Genomic DNA, 27,992 nt, shown 5'->3' on the forward strand with positions numbered 1-27,992 from the left:
TAAAGGCAGTGTGTAATTCGATAGCTGAGAGGAAAAGTGTCTGTAATGAGAAGCAACCTTTGGAATTCCTTCTCGTGAAAATTCCGATTCTGTTGTTTTCCTTTCCCTTGTTGTAGGCTTGAAGACATGATCACTAGCACCAGTATTTATGGTAGGCAATGTTCATTTTGTGACTTTTTCATACTTAACATGACTGCTTTTTACTATTTATTTCTGGAATGGTTAATATTGTGCATGCATGGTTGATTTTTTTAAAGTAAACTTAAGAATGAAATACCATTGTTTTGACATGCTAGTTTTGACTACAGAAGTTTATCGTGCCTATTTCATAATCAAAGCGTTAATGTATCTAAATGTTAATCTTTTTTATGTCTAATCATTTTTATTAATCCGACACAGTAGGCTATAATGTTACTCAATTAGTCTAACATTACTGAACGTTTGCACAACAAGTTAGCTCAGCTAATTGTATACGGTCAGTTTTGTGTTACACAGTTTGTCTGAATCAATGTTCAATGCATTGTTGTTTTACAATTGTTGGAAAGTTAGCTTGTTGATGAGAAAATTGGCATAACAAGCTTTCGGGATGCCTTAACTAACCGCATTGACAACAACTCGATTTTGTTGTCTTTCACATCGGTACAGCGTATTTCTGTCAGAGAACTTATGCGTCAATTTAGTTGTCTACTTTATCTGAAACATTTGTGTTGGTCCACAAAATACTGATTGTGTATTCAGAACACCAAGTAATGTACTTAGTAGTCAACAGCAGCCTGTACCTCTGGCACAAGCTCCAAAATGCAGTGTCATCTGTCTAAGAGATTTTGCTCCCTTTTTAAACAATGTTTTTAATATAGATATGTTTTATGAAAAGTTCAAGACTCACATAATTGGTAGGTAACATGTATTTTGTTAGTTTAAAACCATGTAAAAGGCTTAAGGTTTGTAGTCATGTAGTACATTTTACATACCATTACTGTTTGAGATAATTTAGTAAAAATTGTACGTTATTATTCAAAATAGGCCTTCATGGCTTGATCAAGAAATAGTGGAACTAGCACATTTTCTGGGTAGCTCAGTCATTGTATCCATATTTTGTGTTTAGTGCAAATTGTGGTCACAATAACCCATTTTGCCATATTTATAGGATATTCCATCATAACACAGCACATTTAAAAGGTGCCTATTTTTGCTGCTCGTATAACACATTTCCTTACAAATTCAGCAGCTTTATATTGGAACACATAATTAGTAGAAAACATTGTGACGGTCAAGTTGTGAGGGAAAGTCTATCTAATTAGTCTTTGTGTAGATTATGAATAATTAAGCCAGCAATATTTTATGTCCACGCATTTAATCTTCATGTTGTTGAATGAGAGGACATTAACATTATCAACAGAGAACTGAAGTATGTTTTTATTCCTCTTCACTGATGACAGTGTTGAGCATCCATCACTCAATATAAACATGAGCATTACCACCACATTCATTATTTTGAAGTGTTTTGCTGTAATGTGTTTTCATGAAAGCGGGCGTCAAATTTGGGTTTTAAGGTGTAATACATATTATTTCAGAGGTATTTTTTTCATGTGTGATTTTGTTAGCTGGATGCATTTAACTAGATGGATGCATTTAGCTTTATCTGTGGCCCTGCCTTAGCAGTCTAAACACAAAAGATGCAGTGCTGTTGTTAACGATACCAGAAATTACATTTTATTCTCCTATCAATACTATTTGTATCAATAGTCAGCTACAAAGTCCTGCTACAATAATATAGGGAACATAACAAAAAATAAACCTAAGTTGTTCTGTTTGAGTGTGTAAGGTCCTATGGCCAGATCTGTCCTGGATCAGCGTCTCAAATCCTGTGTCTTAGACGGCAGTCCTTGAATGCTCTTCAGGTGTGTGTTGTGAGAGAAGTGGGCACTGTGTGTCTTCCTGATTGGGCAGCAGTCATGATAGCCATCTAAGCTGCAGGATGACACGGATCCTGCTGTTGAGTTTCCTGGTCCTTGCTGACAGTTCCTGACCCTCCCCTTTTCCTCACGCACTTTGCTTGATGTCTCACATGTTGATATTTTTAGGAGGCACTGTGGGCAAATTGTAAAGTAGTTGTATTTGTACAATTTTTTCTGGAAATAGGCCAACTTAGTTCATATTGATTTGTCGCCATATTCCCTTTTAATATTTGTGTGATCGCAGTGTTCTTGTTTTGCTAAAGTAAATGCACTGCAGACCACACAGTGTACAATTACAGTGTATGAGTCAGTATTTGTAAGTTAAAATGGCCGTGTGTCCAGTTATAACCATTCTTCCACACGTAATTTGTCATATATATGTTGCACAATATCAGTCTAGTATACAATGTTATTTTACATATGTATTCTAGTATTGTGAGTAATTCATTTGAATGGCTTGAAACAGCTTTCCAGAAGCTGAGCTGTGTGTGTGTGTGTGTGTGTGTGCGCTGTACGCGTACCTCTGTTTCACCGTGTGATGGACGGTGTTTCAGAAACAGTCCAGTCCATCATGTAGCTACCTATAGCTCAGTAGGATGCTGGTCAGCGCTGCCACGTGGGATCTTAATGCGCCTTAGTGTTTCAGCATGGCAGCCATACCTTGTTAACCAGGTGTACTGTGAAATTATTTTTTTTAAACACAACGCTTAATGATCTGCTGAAGAAATAGCTATGTAAGAAATAATGCACAAATACATGTAAAAAAATGCAGGATATGTATAATTGACTGGAGAAGGCGTATTAAAATATTTCAGATTCTTTACTATTTCACCGGAGCCTTCCCCTATCTCCCCCTCAGAAAGCGAGGGCTAGAATTGGTTTCAGCTGAAGATGTGACCCAAGTCATACCCTTTGGGATTGTGTATATGAATAAGACTGACAGTTTTTATCGTTCTCTAATGGTGACAATTAAAGGAAGCTCCTGCCTAACTTGAGTTACTTTGGTGTACGCAGCCCTTGGGAGCAGCTACAGGGCTGTTGTAAATTGATGAAACGCTCATGTGCTCAGACGGCTACATTTGTCAGTAACTGTTAACAAATCCCATTCAGTCTGCTATCGCAGCTCGAGACAAAGAGGTGCACAAACAACATTGGTGCGGGGTTGTCATCTTTCAGCAAATATGTTAAGTGTTGTCTTTCCTGCTTTTCATCTGAACAGCAAGACAGACCCCAAGGGAGGGAGACTCATGCAAATAGAGCAAATCCCATTTCTCCTCAGAGCTTTTCCCCCTCCTCCTTTATCTCTCTCTCCCTCCTTCTCTCCTTCTCTCCCTCTGCACTCCGTTCCTCTCCCTCATGGCAGCTTGCTGTGTTATCTTTGTGTGTTTCTGCATGCGCTGACGATCCCCTCAGTGATCTAAGTTGGTCTGCATTAGAAAGTGGAGGCAGTTGTCTGTTGCCACACTGAAACGTGTTTGCTCTACTGCAAAGATGAAGGACCATGAATCCTTGAAACCCCCCCTCTCCTCCCCCCCTCCTCCTCCACCCCTCCTCCACCCCCCCCTCCCCTTCCTCCTCCCCCCTTCCTCCTCCCCTCCCCCCCTCCTCCTCTACCATCTCATCTAGACACAGGGACAGGCTGCTCAGCCTGGGTTTGTCTGTGTTCTGACTGACAGCATATGGCACAGGCATTTTCTAAAATGCATGTGTCTGCTATCGCTTGTGGTTTTATTCTAGATTAGTTTCCTTGTTCCCTCTTCTTACAGTCCTGTTTTCTTTAGATATGCTTGGACAAAATACCAATTTCAGCCAATGAAGCCAGATTTTTTTATATATATATAATTTTTTTTTATAAAGAAAAAACAGTCTGCTGTGACATATTTAATTGAGCCAATGTTAGTTTAGTTAAATGTGTATGTATCTGGTTAATTAATTAGCTGAAAGTGGTTTTAGCGCACACAAAAGTGTTATATCACAGGTAGTGACCAATAAATCCCAAGCCCATTAATTGCAACAAAAAAAACCCCCGTGAAGTTCTGCTCTAAATCGTCACACATTATGTGATTTTTTTTTATGTAATTTTTTATAGATCTTCGTTTTATCCGGACCATTGGGCACACTAAGTGACCGGTAATAGCCTGAAACGTAATAAGAACTTATTCAGTAATGATGGTGAAATCGGACCATGTTGCATGTCTTTTATGTGACGGAGGACGTCTTTATACTTAAAATCCATGTTTCTCGTCGTTTCAAACAATGAGATGCACGTTCCGTTTCATCTGCTTCAGACAAGCTGCCTGCTCACCAGTAAGGAGTCCTGCTCAGAGCCTGATGGGCATTGGCTGGAATAGACTCTCCCCAGGTGGACCAAACTAGGTTTAGCACTAAGGCTTTTAATCTGGACTTGTAGGAGATTCATGGGCATTCATAGATTTGCTTCAGTAATGATCATACCCCTAGAGGCAGCAAGACAGACAACTGCCTAAATCACTGATGTCCTCATTACACTGTTTACGTTCTAATTAGACATGCTAAACTTTTGATTTCTAATGGCCGTAATGATCTGAGATTTTCTCCTCTTTAGTTCCGAGGCAGACAGAGGAGTCATGCTGGGACTACAGTAATGCTGGTCTGACTCACACAGTTTGTCCTTTTAAATCATATCTATTTAGTTATATAGTTCACCAAATACATAGTTTCAAAAAACGATATATATATTTTTTTTTACTTTAGTGCCTCCTCCAAAAAACATGTATTTTCAGTGCTTCAAGATAACAACTTTCTTGAACTAAATGTGATTGCATGACATTGAACACTATTGTAGAATGTTAGTGCAGCTTAATGGTAATAACTTAATACACTCAACGGTGTGGATTTGAATGTTTTTACAAGGACACAAAGTTTCGCACAGAACATCCGTATTTCCAACACAGCCCAGCTGTCTGTGCGTGATGCTTCCACAGACAACATGAGTCATTGAGAGGCATATCAAACACTCTATTTGTATCAATAAAATCCACAATTGTCACAATGTCTCCATGATTGGAGACACTTCTCCAGTTTTCTTGTGTCGCTCATTCTCTGTTGGAGTGCTGTGGCTCATCATTGAACAACCTTGGGCAGCTGAGGGTTTTTTCCCCTGTCTAGCTTCAAGGGGTTATCTTGCATGCGAGCTGTTGGTTTTCTATAAGTTTCTCACACAATGATAAAATAAAATTCTTTCTATTTTATTGTTATGTTCACCTAACAAAAAATGTATTTGTGTTTCTGTGTTCTAAGCCCGTGGTTTCAGCTCGTCTTCTCAGTGGAACCTGTAATCTGTTCTTTCTGACTAACAATGTTTCTTCACCGGAAAAGCAGTTAAACTTTTGACAGCAAAATTGGAGGGATTTTGAGACATCATTAAATTATTGTAATAAATATACAGACTTGTGTCTGAGCTTTGAGAGGGTGTAGCAATCGCCTTTAAACCCCCTTAATGGAACTGAAAAACTGTGTCGGGTTTTACCGAGCAGCAGTTCCCAGAAAGAAGCAGTATATTTAGTAATCTGTGCTTCCTATACAGTCAGTTAACATTATAGTTTACTGTAGTAGTCCTTATGTTATAATACTGGTTTTTAAATATCTGTTTTAATAAAGTTACACGTTGATAATCAAATGCTATTGTGCATTTCTCAGGAACATTAATAGTCAATGTTTTGGCAGCTTTTTACTGCCATGGAAACCATTCTGGAATGATGAATGGAGTCGTCACGTCGACTGGCTAATTGTCTCAAATTGATATTTTGATGTTCCAGTAAAGATCACATAAAAGAAGTCAGATCTTAATTAGAAAGATGATCAGACGAGATGCAAGCTATCAGTGCTCCTCGCCACTTTCCCAGTGATTCATTCATCCTCCACGGAGCTGGGTGGCTGGCAGGTTGGCTGCTGGCCAGCTAGGCTCCGCCAGAGGGGGAACCTTGAGCCAGAGACAGGGACGGGCACGAGGAGAGTGTGGGGGTGGGGGGTGGGGGTGGGGTGAGGTCTGTCTGAGGGCTGGGTGGTGAGGCAGGAGTATGAGGTGGTGAGAAAGGGAGAGTAGAGAGGAGAGCGGAAAGAGAAAAAAGATGCGGGGTGGAGGAGACAAGAGCAGAGGAGGGAAAGCAAGAGGAAGAGAAAAACAACATTGTAATGTCTATAACGGAGGGAGGGAGGGAGGGAGGGAGGGGGGGGGGGGGGGGGGGAGGGAGGGAGGGAGGGAGGGAGGGGGGAGGGGGAGGGAGGGAGGGAGGGAGGGAGGGAGGGAGGGAGGGGGGAGGGAGGGAGGGAGGGAGGGAGGGAGGGGGGGGAGGGAGGGAGGGAGGGAGGGAGGGAGGGAGGGAGGGAGGGAGGGAGGGAGGGAGGGGGGGAGGGAGGGAGGGAGGGAGGGAGGGAGGGAGGGGGGGGAGGGAGGGAGGGAGGGAGGGGAGGGAGGGAGGGAGGGAGGGAGGGAGGGAGGGGGGAGGGAGGGAGGGGGGGGGGAGGGAGGGAGGGAGGGAGGGAGGGGGAGGGAGGGAGGGAGAGAGGGAGGGAGAGAGGGAGGGGGGAGGGAGAGGGAAGGGGAGGGAGGGAGGGGGAGGGGGGAGGGAGAGGGAAGGGGAGGGAGGGAGGGGGAGGGGGGAGGGAGAGGGAAGGGGAGGGAGGGAGGGAGGGGGGAGGGAGGGAGGGGAGGGGGGAGGGGGGGGGGAGAGAGAGAGAGGGAGAGGGGGAGAGGATGTGGAAGAGAGGAGAGGTGTGTAAACTGCCATGGTAGTAGAAGGCGTGAGGCAGCACGAGGGCCAGGGTGTCGTGTCCATAGCAGCCAGGGCCAGGCTGACTGAGTGCCAGCGGCCACAGCCGTGGCAGCTGGAGTGGAGGGGATGTTAGCAGCTAATGATGCTACATGGGATGGTTATTTCATCCTGCCCCAGAGGAGAGGCTCTGTCTGTTAGATGTATCGGAAGGGTTTGGCTTATATTGCCTCATGCTCAAATTTGTTATTTTCTTTCATTTCAGTGCAAACAGCGCAGTTATATATAGTAATTCTATTAACCAAACGATCGTATGGTCTACTTTGTTAGGAGGTAAACGTCATTAATCATATTTACAAGACGAGTGATCTATTTCTATCTCAAACAGAACCTGAGTCTGCCTGGTGTGTTTGAGCTGGTTAGCCTTTTAAAGAGCCTTGTTTTGAGTGTGGCCTATTTGACAGTCCCTGTCATTGTCCACATGGAATACGATTAATTTAAAACGGAGGAGAGAGAGAGAGAAAGAGAGAGTTCTTCTCACAAAGAGTTCAGCATCATCCTGAAGCTTTATGAGGGTCGACACTTCTTCTTTTGTGTTCATTATCAGGAAATCACCTCAGGGAGACCTGTTGACTTAGCATGGTCTAAAATAGCTGTGACAGGGTACTGGTCCAGTCTCTCATTCATGCCCTCTGGGGAGGCGGCGCTGGAAACACCAAATCACAGTTTTCGCTGAGGAACGCTTATCATTGTTTTAATTCTTCCTTTTGGTAAAAGGGAAACTAGTCAGCTAAAGCCTACAATGCCTGCAGAGCGTGGCTCCACGCCACTTCCTAGGCTGTTCGCCGCTAGACGTCGGAGAGAAAGTGAAATGGGACAAAAGGTGGAAATGCCTTGTTTTGGGAGAGTTCTCTCTTATATCGCATTTCCATGCGGGTGTGTTAGTAATTGGAAGGGGCTCATATGACTTAAACCTGGGTTCTCAAGCTTAGCTTCAGGTCAGGGCAGTGACACTGCAGTTAACCTTTTATTGGTCAACCCAGGTCAGACTCATTATGTTACTTCTGTTAGGCCTACTGCCAGTAGCACCAGGCTAGAAGGAGAGGAAAACCATGGAAACGGTAATAAACTGGATTATCATTCAGCTTTTTCACAGTTAACAATAGCACTATATCACGGAAAAAAGTGTTTGAATCATATTACGCAACAGAAACTGTTACATACACACAGTTTTATTAAATCATTTCTATATTTATGGAACACGAGAGAGATTTTTTTAATCAGCCGACTTGGCGCAGGCAAATGTGGTGTAGAGCTGGTCCAAACGGACTCCATCTTGTGTGCTCCCACAGTATTTAAGGTTCCCATGGGCCCATAGCGCTGTCATTTCCATTATTCATTAGAGAATGTTCCATGTAGTGTGGTGAGGCTAGAAGGGTGAAAAATAATTTTGTGTCTGACAAAAATGTATGTAGAGCAAAGTCACAGTTTTCAGTAGAACCCACGGTGCCCTGGGAGTCTGGTGCTGCAGAGATGGAGGGTTTAGACAGGAGATACAGTGGGCATGGCAGCACGCGCAGTGTGTGTGTGTGTGTGTGTGCGTATGTCCTTTGTGTGTGTGTGTTTTCAGTGTGTGTGATGCAAGGGAGGGAGGCGGGGAGGACGGGGGGGAGGGGGGTGTCTGTCAGTCTGTCACCAGGCTGTAATGTGGATCCCTAGAGGTACCTGTTGGAGCCTGTTTAGCACCCAGTCAGCTTCCACTGGCGGCCAAGCAGTGACAACGGGTTCCCACGGAGAGGGAAAGTGTCATTGTGTGTATGTAGACTAGTGACAGATGACTGGAGACATGAGGCCCGTGAACACCAGGGCTGGGAGCTCCCTGCCCCCTCCTCCCCTCCTCCCCTCCTCCTCAACCCCGGACCTCAGAGAGAAAACGTTACATTTCAAACCTGCGCTGAATACATTGACAAACAAGTCAAAGATATGAATAAAAAGGATGCAAATCATTTGGCATGAGGACAAGACACACATGCTGCGTGGAGCGTTTGCACCGCTCTTTGAAAGAACCTTGCCAATAATTGCAAAAGAGTGAAGAGTTTGGCTGTGCTGCGCTCCAGGCTGCGGTTCGGTGTCAGAGGTCACGCGGGTCACTGTTACAACCCTCACTCTGGAAACAGAGGATGTGATGTCATCAGGCAGTGGAGAGTGTGTAGACCCGAGTGACCGCTGCCTCCACATGTGGAAGCTGCTGGTGTGTGGCTGACCTCAGATGTTTGAAACTCAGAGAGCTCCCTGTTGGTTGCTGTTATTTCATGCATACCCAAATGAAGGAGCTCTGTGATCGCCTTGTGAACACTACACCGGCATACTTAGCCGGGCTGTTGACTATTCATCAAGGGAGCTCCCGGGCGCCAGGAGCAGAGCTGCACAGCATTATGCATACAGCCCGCAATAGAACCACGACTGAAAACGAATAAATCAGGGATATGTTTTTAAAAAAACGGAAGATTGTGTTGATAGGCTCATGGTGTGTTCCATAGCCATTGGTTATTGTGGTCATCTGGGGGTCTGTTTTCCGTTGGTTCGCCTGCTTGCTTGTTGTGCTTGATTTTCATGTGGGATAGTATTACCCTGAACTTTACATTTACATTTATGCATTTAGCAGACGCTTTTATCCAAAGCGACTTCCAAGAGAGAGTTTTACAAAAGAGCATAGATCCTCATCTGCTGATCTAACTCCCTGGCTCCAGGGCTCCAGACTGCGACCAAATGGTCGCATTTTGCGACCAGTTTTTGAGACAGTGCAAGCATTTTTTACAAACACTCGCGCATGTGCGACCTACACATTTTGAATTCATTGGGTGTGCACAATGTCAGCACACGTTAGCAACAACGCGTAGATACGACGTTCTAGTCAGACAGCGATATCAGTGTTCTTTCTGTATACTGTTGCTAAAAGTCTTGGAAAGTTTAGCCTATTTTTCGTTAAGTTCCTACGAACGTCGTAATCTGCCAGAGAAGTGGGCTCCCCTTCGTTCTTTTGGTGAGCAGTTTCACGAGCCCTTCTTACCCGGCGTCATGGAGCCTAGCAGCTAAATACCTATTTAGCACTAGCGTTGCTACTGTATCCCTGCCTGTGTTTGAGCTGTTGCGCTGTTATACTAAGCAAGTGTCGTGTTGTGGTGTCGGAGGACTGATTGAAACGTGCATCATACATTTAAGTCATTTAGCTAAGACTTGCATGTACAGTACGTAATGTCACATTGAATAATGTATTTAAACTCAAGCTTATATGGTGTGTCGCTGTATATCAGTTGTAAAAATGACAGTAAAAAACGGACGCATCTGCAACCGACGCATAGCCTGACGTTGTCATACTCATAATTCTAGTCAGAATATGAGTCTGAGAACTCTCCGTTGCACTTTGACTACAGGGCGTGTTTCAAACGAGCCTGGAAAATAAATGCCTCTTCGCTCAATTGGATAGACCTACAACCAATCAGAGCAACGTAATATGTTATTTGTTCAAAACGAATTCAACTTAAGCGCTCTTTTGTGACGTGGGTGATTACTTACTGTTGATCATCTGTCCATCATCATAAAGCCCGCCCTGGCAGTTTCATTGGTACGCCCAGATTCTGGTTTTCTGTAGTTGTTCCCCAATACGAGACCCTCCAGACCCAACTTCCCGACCAAATTTTTTTGTGGGCGGGGAGAAGTTGGGCTGGCAGCCAGGCTAACCGACGCAGGCACACCCCACAATTTCCCCAGAAATTGTCCCAGGGGCGATTCTAGGATCAGACCTTTATGGGGGCTCAGCCCCCAATGAGAATGTGACATGAATACAGTGCCTTGCAAAAGTTCTAAACGTAAACCCCCTTGCTAATATAAATCCCTAATTTCACCGGATAACAATTTATACATTAATGTATTATTATGCAAAATATTGAATGAAAACACTAAGGATGTCCTTTTCTTCATTAACTACCAGCATCAAATGAAAATACATTTTTAGTGGTGCTGAGATTAAATGTAGGGGTTCTTGAGCACTCCTAAAAGGGGTGTAAACCATTGCCACTAAATTGTACCCTCTCTAGTTACATTAATAAATGCATTGCAGGTCAATATAAGTTGTGCCCCTAAATGTTCTGCTTGCGCTCCTAAAATGTTCAGTCAGGGGCTACTGTGCTCCTAGTAAAAAAAGTTAGTCCGGAGCCCTGGGCTGGAAATAAAGAAAGAAACACTATCAGTGCTGATGAGATCCTGCACCTCTGATGAGATCCTGCACCTCTGAGCAGGTCCGGGCTGTTTCTTCTCCACTCATAACAGCACTACTGTGCTGCTCTTGGGCTCAAGTGATGCCTGGAGCCAATTCACATTTAAGGGATTGGCTGACCTTAGGTTGTGTATATTGATGAGTGGGATTTGTTTCTTAATAGAATTGTGTCTAATTAATTAGCTTTTAATTGGGAAAACTCAGAGCATGCAAATGCAGCACTTTCAGGTTCAACTGTTATTGAAAGGAGAAATAACTATACCCCTATGTCCGTTTAATGAGATGTTTGTTCGTTGCGGGCGTCTTTGTTTTGAATTTACTCCGACTGTTCTAGAATCGCAGGAGTGTAGTTACTGCTGCTGTAATACTGACTGAATTTGAGAGAGAAAATCATCAGTATTTTACAACATTTCTAATCCATTAAATCTAAATAACACATCAGTATTTGTCTCAAGTCACCTTCTATTTTCTTTTTTAACAAGGCCGTTTCTTGTCTAAAGCATAAAAAGTCTTGTTTCAACAGTAATCATTTCTTGCTCGTTTCACAATGTTTCACAGAAGGATGTTCTGAGCCTGTTAGTCATCCCTTTCCTTCTTGCCTCATTTCTTTCAAATGGCCGAAGTCTTGGTGAGTCGTCTCCCCTCTCATCAACTCTGCCCACACGTCTTGCAGGGGTGAACCCAGTTGGCTGTACGCCACCCAACGCCCAATCAGAACCTCACAGCCAACGGCTCCCATTCCTGCCTATTAGGCTGACCAATGAGCTGGGAGCCGGGGGGTCATGTAAACCAAGAGGCACCGATACCAACCTTGTTATACAGTGTATACAGCTTGGTTATACAGTGTGTATATACAGCCTTGTTATACAGTGTATACAGTGTGTATATATAGCCTTGTTATACAGTGTGTGTGTGTGTGTGTGTGTGTGTGTGTGTGTGTGTGTGTGTGTGTGTGTGTGTGTGTGTGTGTGTGTGTGTGTGTGTGTGTGTGTGTGTGTGTGTGTGTGTGTGTGTGTGTGTGTGTGTGTGTGTGTGTGTGTGTGTGTATATATATACACACACACACACACACACACACACACACACACACACACACACACACTTGAGAACAAGGGTACAGTACTGCATCGTTTAGAATATCTGTAGGTTAACCTGCCATTATTCCTGTGAAGATTAATAAACCAACACAACAGTGTTCAAGAAGTCTGTAAAACTTTGGAAGGAGATGCACAGGAAGACTTTTTTTGGAGGCGAGAGCGTTGTGTTTCCACCGGTCTCTGTGCTCGTTTCTCCTCACTTGCTTTTGCTCAGTGATAGTCTTTCTAGTCTTTACTGTCTCTGTGAACTGTCAGTTCAAGTACTCTGGGCCTCATACAGTATTAGTTAACAGAAAAAGCCCGCAGCAGCCATACATTTAAAGCAGCCATGCATTTTGTGATGTGAAATGTATGGCTGAACAGAGAGACCCTGGCAGTTACCGTAGTGATCACATTGTGGACACCTCATCTCCAGCTCTGGATACAGTGTGCCGGTGGGCGAACCAATCTCCCAGACAACTCTCTCCTTGTAAAAGTTCCCCTTGAAACTTTGTCGACGGCACTTCAGTAACTTTATTACAGTATAGCGGAGAGATTTCTATTTCATATTGACTTAAAATTGCCTCAGTTGTCTCATTTAACCTTTTGTCTGGCCTGTGTTGGAGAAGTGACCTTGCAACAGCTCAGTCAATAGTCACCATGGAAGGCTTCAGGGGTAAAAGTTAGTTGAGGTCGCAGACAACGTTCCTTTGTGCAGGTCAGCTGAATCAGATCTTTTCAATTACAGTTGCCTTACGCCCTTTAATTGTTGTAAAGCAAAGACAGTAATCGAGTAAAACAAAAGATGGTGAATAAAAAAAGAAATGAAAGACAAAGGGTTGAAGGGGTCTGTGGTTTAATCGATGGCTGCTAAGTTCTCTCTCTGGTGAAGGTACATGTCCAGTCACTGTTGTGTCGTTCCTTTTTAGATTGAAACTGCTCTTTCTCATTGTCAGACGATAAGATCAGTCTTATCAAACTGGGCCCTCTTTTCCTTTTGGGCTGAAATTAGACCCGCTCAGGAAGGAAGATGAGAGTGCTTCTGGCAGGAGGAAAGATGAGTTAGCACTGTGGTGCTACACAGATCAGTGTGGAGATGTCTGCCTGAGAGGGAGAGGGAAGGAGGAGGGGGGAGGGAGGAGGGTGTACCAGCGGGTTCTGCCTCAGTCTGGGGGAGTGTGTGTTGTGTTTGCTGAGAACCCAACAAAGATAGGATGACCCTCCTGTAGTCTGGCAACGATGAGGAGACGCTCTAGAAATTCAGACGACTGCTACCGAAACGTCTGTCATCGACGGTGCGAGAACAGGGGCTTGGACACATCTGTGTTGCTGTGTTGGAAGCTGTCGTGTCGGTTGTGTATCCTCGTTCAGCGTGGCGTGCTAGGAGGAACAGGGCCGGGGCTGAGGCCTGGTCAAGCTGCACGCCTTGTAAACAACAATCCATACAGACTTTCCTGTGACCTGACGTTCTGCATCAGCAGTCTGTTCTCAGGAATCAGATGATCATTACCGAGGATTTCCTCCCTGTCCAGCAGTTCTAGACTGTGCTGTGGAAGTGTAAAGTAATAACAGCGGTGAATCGGCCCAGTGAACAAGGTAATCTGTTAATTTCCAATGGGGCCGGTACTATTGGTTTGTAAATGAGATGACTAGCTCCTGGTGCCATTAAGCTGTTGCAGCACAGTCAAAATCAGATGAGGGACGAATGCGATCAGAGCCTTAAATCCAACCAGAATACTCTCTTTATTCCTGCACGCCATTTCTTCCCTTTGCAGTTCAGAGCTCGCTTCTTTGGGGCAGCCTTTGGGGATGGATTGGGGAGGTGGTCGGACTTTTGGGAATGGTTCTGTTGGTGAGAGAGTGGGGTTTTGGTCAATGAGCCTTCATGTAGCAAGGTCGCAGTCCTCCTTCCCTCTCCTTTGAAGTGTGTAAGCGCTCCCAGGAGGGGAGAGTAGCCGTCCTCCAGCACAGTTTAAGACTCTGCAAACCTCTGCTCCCCTTCTACAGCTCTCTGTGGAAGTCAAGGAAGGCCAGTTGAACTACCCAAAGGCAGTCTGGTAGCTAATAAGACCTCTGAGTATTCATCAGCATTGTGCTGCTACACTGTGTACCTGTTGTGGTGGCAACTCTATTACATTCAATAAGAGGGAACATGATGGGGGGGGGGGGGAGAAACAGGAGGGTTTCATGGGTCTGCTCTTGCCCTAGTGAGTCCAGGCTTAATGAGCAGCACTGGGACAGAGAGATGACGTCACAGACATGCTCTCTGCCTCTCAATGTGCTGCATGACAAGGCCAAAGGGCAATACAAGACACTCATGTCTCTAGAAAGCTACACGGCTCATTTCAAAGTGTTAATCTTAACACCGGAAGTGTATACTGGAGTCGGGAGTCATGGACTGGATCTCGATAAACACTCCTAGAGTAAGATGAACACTCCTGCTGTTAAATTAACTATTTGAAATGTGTATTCATTTACTTAGGTTTTGTGTCACTGCTTGAATGTAACTCGTATCTCAATAAAAACAACTTTGATAAATGAAATAAAAAGTGCTCGTTTGCTGGACTTTCAAGCTTCTATCCACGACCGTTTCCAGCACTCATATACAGTCACACATATTCCTGTTTTACATGGCTTTGAACAGCTTAAGACTTTGCAGGCTTCAGTGAGTTTGTTTACAAATGACAGATCAATACCGTTAGAGGTGTGCTAGTCCAGATGCTACCTTAGCTAGGTCTCTCCTGGGAATATCTCCCTAGTCCCTTGGAGGAAGGCTTGTTAACAGAGATCTTCCACTGTGCTTTCTTCGCCAACACTACCTTTCAGATACGTATTCCATAGTGTGTGTTGTTCTCCAGCACGTTGGCTAAAGTACAAAAGTGAGGCCTGAAAAAAGTTCCAGCTGTACTGGATGTACAGATGGAAAAAAAAAAACGGAAATAGGCGCCTACACACACACACACACTTCTTGGTGTACACATTCTCACATTGTTACATCACGGCATTTTCCGCAGTGTTGAGGGTTTCATGATGTTTGGTGGTTAGTGTTCTGCAGTGTTAGCTTTGGGAACTTTGAATGCAAGCAGCTCTTAAACTAGGCCCATTAGCCTATAGAGGCTAATAAAACAAGACAAGTGGTAGCCCTGTATGTGCAAGAGATTTACATAATGAGAATGATTCATCTCTCTACCGTGGGATTGTTACAGAGGTCATAATGTATGCTGTACTTTACGGTGGTATAGAAATCTTTGAAATAGCCATGAAGTTAAGTGTGGAAATCAGCTCGCAGTCTATCATGGAAATGTAAGGTATGTTGCTGTGTGGTTGCCAGGAGAGTTGAGCAGGTATGAGGGTGGTGTTCTTGTTTCCTGCGTCTATCCCAGACGATAGAGAACGATGGAGAGCTGACAGGCGTGTACTGTCTGCGTCTCCTGTGGTAGAACACAGCGGCATGATGAGGTCTCTCGCTGAGCAGCAAACACAGCACAACATCGGGTGTAAAGCTGTTCCAGATTAGGATGTATTTAGGATTCAGAGGGAAGTGAATGTGCTTTTAGATGTATTGAACCGTCGATTAAAAAAGGTTACTCCTGGAAAGAATCATAAATTAATAGGAACAAAGGTCAGTAACTGACTATCGTAATGCTTCCATTACATTTTCTTGAAATAAATGAGTAAATGATCTTTTGGGTTGTTATTTAGGATTCCCTTCATTATGAGAGTCTTTGTAGCTAAACATCTAATGGGCCGGTGTTCATGAAATGAGGCACTTGAAAATGATTATTGCTAGAAATATAAGATAATGGATAGCCATTACATTCCCTGCTGTCATGTGCACATATATTGTGTGTGCTTGAAATACGACGCATGCCCTGCAAGTACTGTACCAACCACTTAATATCAGAAAATCACTGTGTGTGATGATTTATAATTACCACAATGTGCATTGGGTCTTGGTTGTTGGCCCAATAATTAGCTCATTTTCTTTGTTCTGATGGATGACCGTGGTGGAGGTGAAGGATCTCTCTTGCTCTATTCCTGTCATCTGTGGGAGCAGTAACGCACCCCAACACGCTGCAGTGAGCAGTAACGCACCCCAACACGCTGCAGTGAGCAGTAACGCACCCCAACACGCTGCAGTGAGCAGTAACGCACCCCAACACGCTGCAGTGAGCAGTAACGCACCACAACACTCTGCAGTGAGCAGTAACGCACCCCAACACTCTGCAGTGAGCAGTAACGCACCACAACACGCTGCAGTGAGCAGTAACGCACCCCAACACGCTGCAGTGAGCAGTAACGCACCACAACACTCTGCAGTGAGCAGTAACGCACCCCAACACTCTGCAGTGAGCAGTAACGCACCCCAACACGCTGCAGTGAGCAGTAACGCACCTTGAACTGGTCAACAAAGGGAAACCCTTGTTAGTCACACAGAGCTGACAGAGTCTAATGGGGTGACAACACAGAACCACGATTACAACATGTTCGTTGTGTTGGCTTGAATCTCAGCACCCAACTACCTGTGTGTTTTCATGTACGTTCCTCCCCTGAATGTACGTTAACCACAAACATCTGTCCACATATACTGTGTCTGGACGCGAGTAGAACGGCAGTTAAGTTTATTTTGAGACTTTTGAGTCCTGTTTGTTTACCCCAGTGTTTAACAACTTGCCCACCTGCGCTGGGTAAAAGCCAGTGTGTGTGGTTGCTGTGGCTCAGCCCTCTGGGACAGGCAGGCAGGCAGGAATCAGCGTTGAGGAGGACTGTATCACTCGAGGACAGAGGCGTCTGAAAGGAATAATCCGTGTTTACCAGATTGAAATGATTACAGCTCTGTCACGCCAAGCTCTGTCTACAGCACAGGCCTCTCTGAGAATAGCATCATGAATATTACTGTGATTACCAAGAGGGGGCCTTGTCACGGGAAATTGACTGCTTGACTGACAGGCCAACTGCATTAAAGATAAGTGCGCCTTGTGTTTACATCCATCTCTCTCTGGTTTGGCTGGCGTCGGCATGGGCTTGATCAACCAGGGATTGGCTCACTGTCCTCAGAGGCGGAGCCTAGCATTACCGGCTGTGTTGTGTGCTTTCAGTCGGTGTCATGTGTGGGTGGTTGTCTTCCAGGGTTCTGCTCCTGAACAGGAGCCACAGTCACGGAGACAGGTTGACCAGCAGAACCTGTTGACAGGAGTCTCAGATGTAAGACGTCTCTGTCGTCGTTGTGAGAAGTGTTTTGTCTGACGCGCTGGGCTGCAGGCGCACACAGGCCTTGCAGCTCCACACTGCCTTTACTTTAATGAGTTTGGACAAGCTGAATGTTTGAAGCACAATGCAACGCTACGCTTTCGGTGTTATGGTCTTCTGGTTTTCTAATGATCGGAAATATTTATGTTTTTCAGAGAAGTCCCATACAGGGGTCAGCGAACAGGTCAAATTAATAGCTTTTTTTTTCTCCCTTACCTCATAATTGGTTCAAAAGCATAACAGTCTGTGCAACATCCTTAACTTAACTAAGCCCCTTAACTCATTGCTGAATAGCATAATTGGATGGTAGAGCCTGTTCTACAATGTGTAAGAAAATAATTGTGTGTCTATGAAAGCAAATTCCCCAAACCATCTTAACAACGTTAAACATTTGATTACTATGCAGTGCGCAGTAACATCAACATTACTCCATTATTACATGCCGTTCCACGTAATTGAATGGGTAATATATCTGTGATTGCTCTGTGTGGCGTGGAGAGAGGAGGCCGTTGGTACGTGGGCTGTCTGGAGGGGTCTGCGTTGTTACTCATACTGTTACAGCGCAGCGACAATCACAGCGTGATTCATTTGTACTGTAGCGCCCCGCGGCTGGAGAAATCTCTGTTTCCTGCGGTAGTGCGTCAGCTGTCAGACTGGTTGGACTGGGAAACGTATGGACTAAACCAGTGAAAAAGACAGTGACTGAGGACTGCGTTCCTTTACTAAATGAGGGGTTAAATGGTGTCCTGCGGCACAAAGATTCATTGGAATTACTGCCACATGGATCTGTAAATTGAGTTTAAATGGTCTTAACTTGATATGTGAGATGAATGGGATTGAGTTGGTCTAGCGATCACCACTACTCATTGCATTAAAGGGCTGCCGTAGCACAAGGTTGAAATTTCTCAAGTGAATTTAAATACGAGCTTGTTTTTATTTATAAACGTAATTACCGACTGTCCGCAGTATCTGCACGCTTGTCACATCGAGCGGTCTGAGTGTGCAGTATAAAAGCAAAAGCTCTCATAATTATGTTTACATCCGCCGATGAAAATCCCAGCGCTGTAATGATCAGTAATTATAAATATTTTTCAGTGTGTCTGCTGCTTCAGCTGGGCCTATTGTGCGCTGTGAAGTGCAGAGTTGGTGCAGCTTAATTATGACATTGTACATGACTAAATGTACCAGTCTGCTTCTAGCCCGGAAAAACACTTCCAGTGAATAATCACGTTCAAGTCTGACTTTAAAGAGCTCATTACAGTTAGTTTTCTAAAGAGTAGCTTATTAAACACAGTTACCTAATAAGCATCTTTGGTGGTGCAAATTGCCGAAAATGATAATGAGTCTGATTAGGCCACGTTTCAATTATGACAGCTACCTCTTCCCTCCCCCTGTCTGACTCTCCCCCTCCCCCAAGCTTTTTTTTTAAAAGATGGAGAAAAGTCCAGCGCTTTATGCTTGGGATCCTCCTGGAAGGCATTTGGTCTCTCTCTCCACCTCTTTCTCTCTGTCTCTCTCCACCTCTCTCTCTCTCTCTCTCCACCTCTCTCTCCCATCCCCCCTCTTTCTCCCTACAAACACACACACACACACACACACACACACAAAAAAGGAAAAGAAAAGTGCTCTGCCTCGTCTGTGCTTCCTTTCAGCAGCACAGTAATGAATAGAGAATTGTGCAAGCGGCGGTCCAATTTACGCACTGGGAGATTGGATGGAGAGAGTGGAGACCAGTTCCTGTTTGCTTAAAAACGGCCAAGGCTACCAAGATTAATAGTTCCCTAAAAGGTCAGCATCACTGTTTCATTCTCAATGATCACAGTAGAAGAAATTAAACGTTGTGCAATATCACCCGTCACTTGGCAAACTGTTGTACGCTTCATCCGAGGAGGTGTTCCGTATGTAACAAGTGTCAAATATAAGAGAGATCCATTACCCGTCTTGATTTTAAATAGCAAGTGGTCATTTTAGCATTTAAAACAAAAACATTTGATGTATTATATTGCAAAGAATAGACAAGCTACACCAGAATAGACCTATAAAACACACATGCTTCTTCTTCTTCTCACTAATCAGTGGCATTTGAGCCGAAGCCCTAAGGCTGTCTAAAAACATTCCACTAATGGAACAGTCAGTAATTATACCAAGGAAGACAAAGGAGGCTGTGATTGTTGATGTATCTGTATTTCCATGAAGGATGAAGAATGAAGAGCGTTCTGGCTAATGATGCTAATCCAGATCTCATGTCTGTCATGGTAACAAACACCCAATCAGGAGAAGAAGAGGGCTCTGATGCTACATCTGGAATGTAAACATCATGTCTCTGTGTTGACAGGAGAGCACGTTGGGTTTGCGTCCGTTTGTTCGGTGTAGAAGGCCGTGAGTGGATGTCATCACAATGTGCTCGTTACCTGTTGGTGGTTGGTGTGTACTCACGCAAACCTGCTTGACCCAGCTGAAACACAACGCACTGCAGGAGAAGCTGGCCTCGCACACCTGTGTGTTATGCTGTAGGCACTTGTGATTGTTGACAGGGAAAGAGAACACTGTTCTCCAGTGTTCACACTCTGGGGAGCTTAAGTGCTGTTACCCTCCTTCTTACCTGGAGAGGACTGGCCCTCTCTCTCCTCGGCTGCCTCCATGCTTCGCTGAGCTCGCTCCACCCTGCTGTATTTAAATCGCTCTTCTTTTCTCTGGTTTCCATGTCATTAAGCTTGTGACGCTCAGGGTTGTGAAGGAGCGCCTCTCTGATTGTCCAAAGTGGCACTTTGTACTGAGGGGATTTACTGTAAAAGGAAAAAAAACAAGAGGAAAAAAAAGACTTCAAACTCCACATGTGCGTTCGTTTGTGAACGATCGTGACGGCGATTAGATGTAACAGACAACCCTTTCCAGGTCTCTGCCCAAATAAGTATGGATAACCTTTTGGAACGTATTTATTATTATATCCATGAGAAGAGAACATACTAATTCCAGATTGTTTTATAGTTGACAGTAAGCAGCAGGTAGTTCAATAAAAGCCATTTAACTGTTAGGATGAAACCTACAGCCGTTTAAGGCTCTTCAGCTTGTACTGTTAGAAAATGTATTAGCACTTGAAATGTCTTTCCCTTGCTATGTATTGTGCCCACCTACACACTTAAAAAAGGAGCTGTTCTAACTAGAGGATTCATGCACAAAGGTCTGCAGAGAAGGAAACTCTTGACGTTCCTAAGGGAGTCTCACTTCAAACCCTCTCTGTGGGTACAACTAAACTGCAGTTTTTTGTTTTTTTTTGCCTTTTCATCACGATGAATATATACATGTTACTTAGCTACTGCTACTATTTCCTGATCATTTTTACCATAGAAGAAGTGTTTCTCTGTGTGTTCATCGCTTCCTCCAGTCCTCCAGTGGTGTTTATTGTGTTTACTCTGAGCAGATTGAGTGGTACACTGCATCATGGCTGCTGTGTGCCATTCTTTGCCTTGGGCTTTTCCTAGTCATTAGCTTGGAAGGTTGACAACCGTGTGAGTTGTAGCATGGATCTCTTTGACTAAAACCTTGTAAATTAACACAATTAGCGCAGCATCATTCCGCTAATTAGCTGCTGGTGTCTGCTGTGGCGTCTGGGGGAGGGAGTCAGAAGGGAGTCCACGTCTCTCTTCTACCAGACAGACCCCGCGCTCTAATCCGCCGCTGGAATGGAACTGTTTATTGCCTAAATCCTACGATTGGGACTTAAGCTACAGGAGTATTAGGTATTGTACAGCATTGTCTGGTTAGGGAAGATGAGCAGGAGAGCCACACAGCAGAGCAGGAGAGACCAGTGATGTGGCACGGTGCTCACGGTGCCTGACCACACACTGTGCTCATCAGTCATATTGCTGTGGATGTATTACAGTGTGTGTGTTTGAGATAGCTTGCGTGTGTCTATACGTTCGCCATGATTGTTTTCAACCATAATCACTCCACTGTTCTTGGGGCTATACACTCTCGGTGCTAATCCCTGGCTTAGTCTTAGATGACAGCATATGGAACTACTTGCATTTGCAGATGGGGTTTAGGATTAAGCTTGTGAACCCTGCGGGCATCGCAGCACAGAGGAGAGGAGGGCAAGGGAGGCATGCCTCCCCTCCTGGCTGGCCGAGAGGGAGAGAGAGAGAAAGAGAGAGCGAGAGAGACAGAGAGAGAGAGAGAGACAGAGAGAGAGAGAGAGACAGAGAGAGAGAGAGAGACAGAGAGAGAGAGACAGAGAGAGAGAGAGACAGAGACAGAGAGAGAGAGAGAGAGGGGCTGTGGACAGACACTGTTGTAATTCACGCCAGGCCGAGACGTCGGTGTGATGAAAGCAGCAGAGCGCTGCCAGGAAGATTGCTTCGCCGCTCGCCTCCAAGCAGATCTGAGACTGTCTCGGAATGGCTCCGATGAGACTTGGATTATAGACTGACCTGCCGATGTCTGTGTCGGTCTGCGCTGTGTTGGCTGCATTATACTGTGCTAACCAGGTGTTGGGTCCCCCATCCACACCCAGCCTGACACATCCTCCTCCACCGATGCTTCTTCTAGGGGTGTCTGGATGAGGGGAGATCCTGTCACTTAGTGGGGGCCAGGATAGATTGGGTTTAAGAAGCTTCTGGGATTGTAGTTGGTTCTTCTGTCTTCCCAAGGTGCGTTGAGTGTGCCGGGTGGGAATCCAAACCTGGTCTTCCAGTTGACCAGCCCATCATCTGCTAGACCCTATGGTCATTGTCACCACTGTTTCAAGTTGTCAATTAGTGTTGAGTCCGCTTTCTAGACATTTGCCAGGCCCTTATTGTAAATAAGACGAATGTTCTTAATTGGCATGCCTGGTAAAATGGAAGACATTTGAAAATCAGCATCTGCTCCTTGTATCCTTCTTTAAGTCCATTGAAGAAATGGCAGCCGTGAACCCTCTCATGCCTTGTTTTGTGCCTTAGCTGATGCAGACAGCTCGTCGTGACTGATCTCTCTCTCTCTCCCTGTGGACTGTCTAGGCCTAAAGATGCAGTGGACCCCAGAGCATGCCCAGTGGGCCGAGCAGCACTTTGACATCTCGTCCACCACCCGCTCCCCTGCTCACAAGGTGGAGGCGTATCGCGGGCACCTCCAGCGCACCTACCAGTACGCCTGGGCCAACGACGACATCTCCGCCCTCACCGCCTCCAACCTGCTCAAGAAATACGCGGAGAAGTACTCGGGCCTCCTGGAGGGCCCGGGCGAGAGGGCCCTGCTGTGCTCCTACACCGAAGCCACGCCGGGACTCATGAACGGACGCAAGTCGGAGAGCGATTCCTGGCAGGAGGGGATTTACCCGATGAACTGCGCTCCAGATGTTGTATCTGTGAGCAAAGCTGGGATGACAGCTGCCCTGCCCCCCACAGACGTGTCTGGCAGCATAGGCAGCTCCCCAGGGGCCGTCAGCAGCCTGGCCGAGGCCAGCTACTCCAGCAGCAACTGTGGGAGCCACGCGGCCGGCAGCATCCACTCGGCCCTGTCCTCCCAGGAATACGCCGGCGGTTACAACGGCTCGTACCTGCACAGCAGCTACAGCGGCCAGACCACCCCGGCCCTCCCCTCGCCTCACCCCTCCCCGCTGCACAGCGCCGGGCTTCTGCAGCCGCCCCCCCCTCCCCCGCCCCCTCCCCCCACCTTGGTGCCCAGCTACAACGCGGGCCCCCCCAACCTGTCCAACTACAACTACCCCCCCACAGGGTATCCCCCCCAGACTGCTGTGGCCCCAGGCTACAGCCCGGGAGGCGGCCCCCCTCCATCCACCTATCTGCCCTCCGGGATCGCCGCCCCGACCCCCCTCCCCCCCTCCACCCTCCCTGGCTACACCTACCAGTCCCACAACCATGCGCCGATCGCACCCACTCCTCTGAACGGCAGCTCGGCCAACTCCCTGAAAAGAAAAGCTTTCTACATGAGCGGCCACGGAGATATGGACTCCAGTTATGGTCATTTCAACTACAGCCAGCAGAGTTCCTCCCAGAGCCCTATGTACAGGATAGCTGACGGCGGCCTCTCCGACGCCGGCAGAGGGAACGGGTTTGACAGGAATGCCGAGGCGGCGTCTCTAGCGTTCAAGCCCACGAAGCAGCCGATATCCTCCGATCTGCAAAGAAAATGTAGCGCTCAGTCTGGCAGAGCGCCCACCCCCCCGCCCAGCAGCCTGCGCACCTGCGACTCCTTCGGGAAGTTTCCGTCCGAGGAACACAGACAGCACCTCACGCATTCCATCGCCGGGTCGGACATCGGCCCCGCGACCTCATCCACACACGCTGCGGAGGAACAGCTGAAGAACAGCGACGCCAGCCTGGTGGAGATGGTCACCACTGAGATCCTCCAACAGGCGCCCCCGGTGGACTGGAGTGACATTGCCGGTCTAGATCTGGCCAAAGCCGCCATCAAAGAAGAGATCCTCTGGCCCATCCTTCGGCCCGACATGTTCAGCGGACTGTCCTCGTTACCTCGGAGCCTGCTCCTGTTTGGACCTCAGGGGTCAGGCAGGACTCTGTTGGCCCGCTGCATGGCCAGCCAGCTGGGCGCCGCCTTCCTGCGCCTCAGTGGCTCCGCCCTGGTCACCAAGTGGCCGGGAGACGGCGAGAAGATCATCCAGGCCTCCTTCCTGGTGGCGCGCTGCCGCCAGCCCGCCGTGGTGTTCATCAGCGAGGTGGACGTGCTGCTGTCGGCCCAGCAGAGCGACGACGGCCCCGCCAGCCGCATCAAGAGCGAGCTGCTCCTGCAGCTGGACAGCCTGCTGGCGTCGTCCGAGGAGCACGTGCTGGTGGTGTGCTCCAGCAGTAGGCCCGAGGACATCCCCGACGCCCTGCGCAGGTACTTTGCCAGGCGCCTCCTCGTCCCCCTGCCCGACACGGCGGCCCGCCACCACATGATCAGCCAGCTGCTCTCCCAGCACAACTACTGCCTCAGTGACAAGGAGGTGGCCATGCTGGTCCAGAGGACCGAGGGTTTCTCTGGGCTGGACGTGGCCAGGCTGTGCCAGGAGGCCGTGGTGGGCCCCCTCCACAGCCTCCCTGCCAACGACCTCTCAGCCATGCACCCCAGCCAGATGAGAGCCGTGGCCTACCAGGACTTTGACAACGTCTTGTGTAAATTCCAGCCCAGCATTTCACAGAAGGAACTCGACACGTATACCGAATGGAATAAAATGTTTGGTTGTAGTCAATGAGGGGGAGCTGTTGTGAGACTGTGTGAGCGATCCTCATACTGTGTTGTGTGCTCCCCCCTGTTGGGATGGAAGAAAGGACAGGTTAAGGTGCCCGCAAACCCTCGGTGCAGCAAATGCACAGCCCAGTACAGACCTGGATAAAACACACAGGCTTTAGACACATGCTGGCGGTCGGCACATTTAACAGTAGAGAACTGGTATTTCTATGCTTGCTTCTGCCGAAGCCGAGTCCGCTCACATCGCTCTGAACTGATGAAATCCCTGTGTGTGTGTGTGTGTGTGTGTGTGTGTGTGTGTGTGTGTGTGTGTGTGTGTGTGTGTGTGTGTGTGTGTGTGTGCGTGTGTGTATAATTCTGCTGTTCTTGAGATTCATTTGCTATCAAGTGCCTAAGGTGGTGCTCCTTTATTTTGGTCCTCGTTATTTCTTCGCCTCACAATCTACATTGGTGGCATGTGCTAATACAAAAAAAGCTTTAATATGAGACAAAAATACTAAATTGACCCCCCCCCCCTCCTCTACCCATTTTCATAAATAGTATCTCACAACTGTGTTTGTTTTTGTGGACTCTTTGAACAGGAGATGTGATATTGGTAAACGGAACTCTTAATTTGTAGGAATCATCGATGTTCATGTTCTCTCATTTTGAAACTCAGGAAACTGATTGTGATGTGTACAGTACCTCAGAAGATTGTGTTAAAGCACTACACACTGCTAAGAGCGTTCGGATTGCATTTGAATTCGAGTCATGTCAAAATAGAAGGTTGTTGTTCCACGACTGGCTACCATGGCAAGGTTATGACATTGAATGTACCAGTGGAAGTACGGAGCATACAGGAGAAAATAAGCAGACGATTTCTCATCCTCTTATTTGAAATGTATCATTTTAAGTGAAGAATCCCATCATGGACCTAGTCTTATCTGATAACTTGCAGGGATGAAGGAATTAGGCTTCCTGCGTTCTTCTTGACTGGCCTCGATCCACAGAACCAAGAGACAGAACTCACGTTCCAGTTTTGCCCTTTCGGTTCAACGTTTGGATATCGGAGAGAACAGGATATAGGTATTTGTCAAAACATTTCAGCAGCTTTATTTCTCCTTGTAGATAGCAAGGGTGTAGTCCGTTCTGTCAAGCCGGTGTGTGTTCCCCCAAGCTAGATCATTCCATCCCACTGCTCTTTTATCATTAATGAAAACTAAGGATTACGCATTCCCCAAGTCGCTTCCTACCTCAGTGTGTTATTTATCTCACAGTGAAAGTCAAGGGGGCTGCAGAACGACACCCCAGGTTGCCTGTTTAGTCGTGAAGCTTACAAAGGAAAGAAAGAAAAACCTACAAATATTGAAGCTGCTCATCTGTAACTCGTCTTCAGTTAGTGCTTTGCCTGTTGCTCCATCACCCAGTATTCACTAGCAGTACAATGAGTGGCTGCTTGCATGGCTACCACTGCAATGCTACATCACCAAACCCACAGTCTGACAACCGCATGAGCAAGTAAAGGCTTTCATCCTGAATGTATTTGTTTTATTTTCTTGTTCTTGAACAAAGCACTGGCACAGGGAAGGGTACCACTGGACACGACTGTCTCAGAATGGGCTCTTCCTTTGGATTCATTTAGCACATGCTTTTATCCAAATGTGAAATCTTAAATGTTATATTTACTTATATCTTAAATATGTCATATTTTAATCCACTTAATCTCTACCTAAATAGGGGATAAGCACTGTTGCTAGAGCAGTGAGTTGATCTCGTGCTGAAGGCTGAATAGTTATGCTCTCTATAGCAGCTCTGTGGATAAACACACCTGACTTAACTAAAAGCTTGGAAACCGATCGGAACACTTGCAGTCAATAGTCTGTTGAATGTAACATACTCTTGTAACAATATTGTTAATGGATATGTTTCACATTCTGATCGCACACTGTATGATCAAATGTCCCCTTCATGGTCTGTAGTGTATCATTTCAATCAAGAATTTATTTCAGCATTATTTTAAGTTTTGTTTTGTTTTCTGTTGGTTCAATACAAACTACAAACATCTAGGATTATATCAGCAAACATGTGATACATCAAATGCACTTTTTTTTCATAATATACGTTTTAGTTTTTTTTAATCTATCTTGAAGCCAAAGGGAACTTGCTACAGGACCTGCTCTTACATCTAGCCGACTCATCATTTGTGGTCAAATTTCAAGACGTAACGGCAAAACATGAAAACGGTCAAAACCGCACAAACGTAAATGACTACCACGTGACGTCAGGATTTCTTTCAGACGACACAGAAAAACGACAAACGCGACAGCTTCTGGTCCACGTGCCGTCTCGAGTGCTGCTTTTGAGATTAAGTGGAACGACGGCACATCACACTGGTGAAACCTAATGTTTGTGTAAGCACACTAATACATGTGTACTTGTTACTAATCAAGAGCTGTTCAACAAGTTACAGTATTTCAGCATTTACAGCCACAAGGGAAACACAAAGGGAAACACTGAACCATGAAACCCTTTCCTCAATGTACAGAACTTTAGAAATAGATGTGAACGTTTTTACAATGACAATGTGACAGGCCAATTGTGAAAAATAACAACTGAAAGTTTAAAAAGCACATTCAATCTCTTCCCCCCCCCCCCCTCTCTCTCTCATTGTTGACAACTTAATCACTTGAATGTAGTTTTTCCATATCTGTCAGTAACCCCATAGATGTGTTTAGTACAGAACTGCTTTAGATGTTAAAATCATCTTTATGTAGTCTTATCTGTTTTATATTCAGACCTTGTTCTTTATAACCATTTCTACCTCATTGCTACATATTGTACATGTAGTACTTATGTTCTGTCGTTTTGAATGTCATGCATTTGTAAAAAACAAAATAAAAGAAAAAGAAAGAAATGAAATGGAGAAAAAAAACGGAAAAAAAACGAAATGCGTAAAAGCTTAAACATTTAAAAAGCTTGCCCTTGAACTGAACAGTCTACCTCAGAAAGACTGTCCTTACACTGAACAGCAGAGTGTCCCAAATGAGAAAAGGCACAACAAAGCCAGCCCTGTCAGGGTTGTGATAATCCACACTGCAGTACAAGAGATTCTGACTTCATCTATTCATCACACCGAACCTCTGTATTGTCAATGTGGACTGTGTAGGTCTTCTACAAGGTTTCAAATGCATTTTTCTTTTTTTTCTTCTTTTTTCTTTACCTATACTAAATTGATTTAATCGTTTGTGAATCGTGCGCATGCCAGTGTGAATGGATGTGCACTTATGGTTCTATCTGCAGTGTGAGAGTCAACACTAAGATTATGTGAATTTCAAATTTTTACATTTCATACACATGTACAGAAAATAAACTTGCACATACAGGTATGTGTACTTAATGTACATTTGCTGATGATATATACTTACTTAAATGCACCGCATACAGTACATGTTTATATGTGTGTGTGTGTGTTGCCATAACTACAGTCAATGTTAATGTATTTTCATCTACT

General features: G+C 45.7%; 1 protein-coding gene across 1 annotated transcript; it reads left to right on the forward strand.

Annotated features, from left to right (window-relative positions):
- The first annotated feature begins 120 nt into the window (after positions 1 to 120).
- fign (fidgetin) lies at positions 121 to 27,965 on the forward strand. The gene is made up of 2 exons (XM_084689215.1): positions 121 to 151; positions 22,309 to 27,965. The coding sequence occupies exons 1-2, from the start codon at positions 127 to 129 to the stop codon at positions 24,504 to 24,506; spliced, it is 2,223 nt and encodes a 740-aa protein (XP_084545341.1). The 5' UTR covers positions 121 to 126; the 3' UTR covers positions 24,507 to 27,965.
- The last annotated feature ends 27 nt before the right edge of the window (positions 27,966 to 27,992 follow it).

Source organism: Hypomesus nipponensis, chromosome 23 (assembly GCF_054491055.1).
Source record: "Hypomesus nipponensis isolate SF chromosome 23, ASM5449105v1, whole genome shotgun sequence".
NCBI classification, from domain to species: Eukaryota; Metazoa; Chordata; class Actinopteri; order Osmeriformes; family Osmeridae; genus Hypomesus; species Hypomesus nipponensis.

Bases quoted from the DNA above. Each gene is read 5' to 3' on its own strand.
- fign (XM_084689215.1), top strand. From the start codon at position 127: ATGATCACTAGCACCAGTATTTATG. The intron at 152-22,308 runs GTAGGCAATGTT...TGGACTGTCTAG, and splicing joins CACTAGCACCAGTATTTATG to GCCTAAAGATGCAGTGGACC.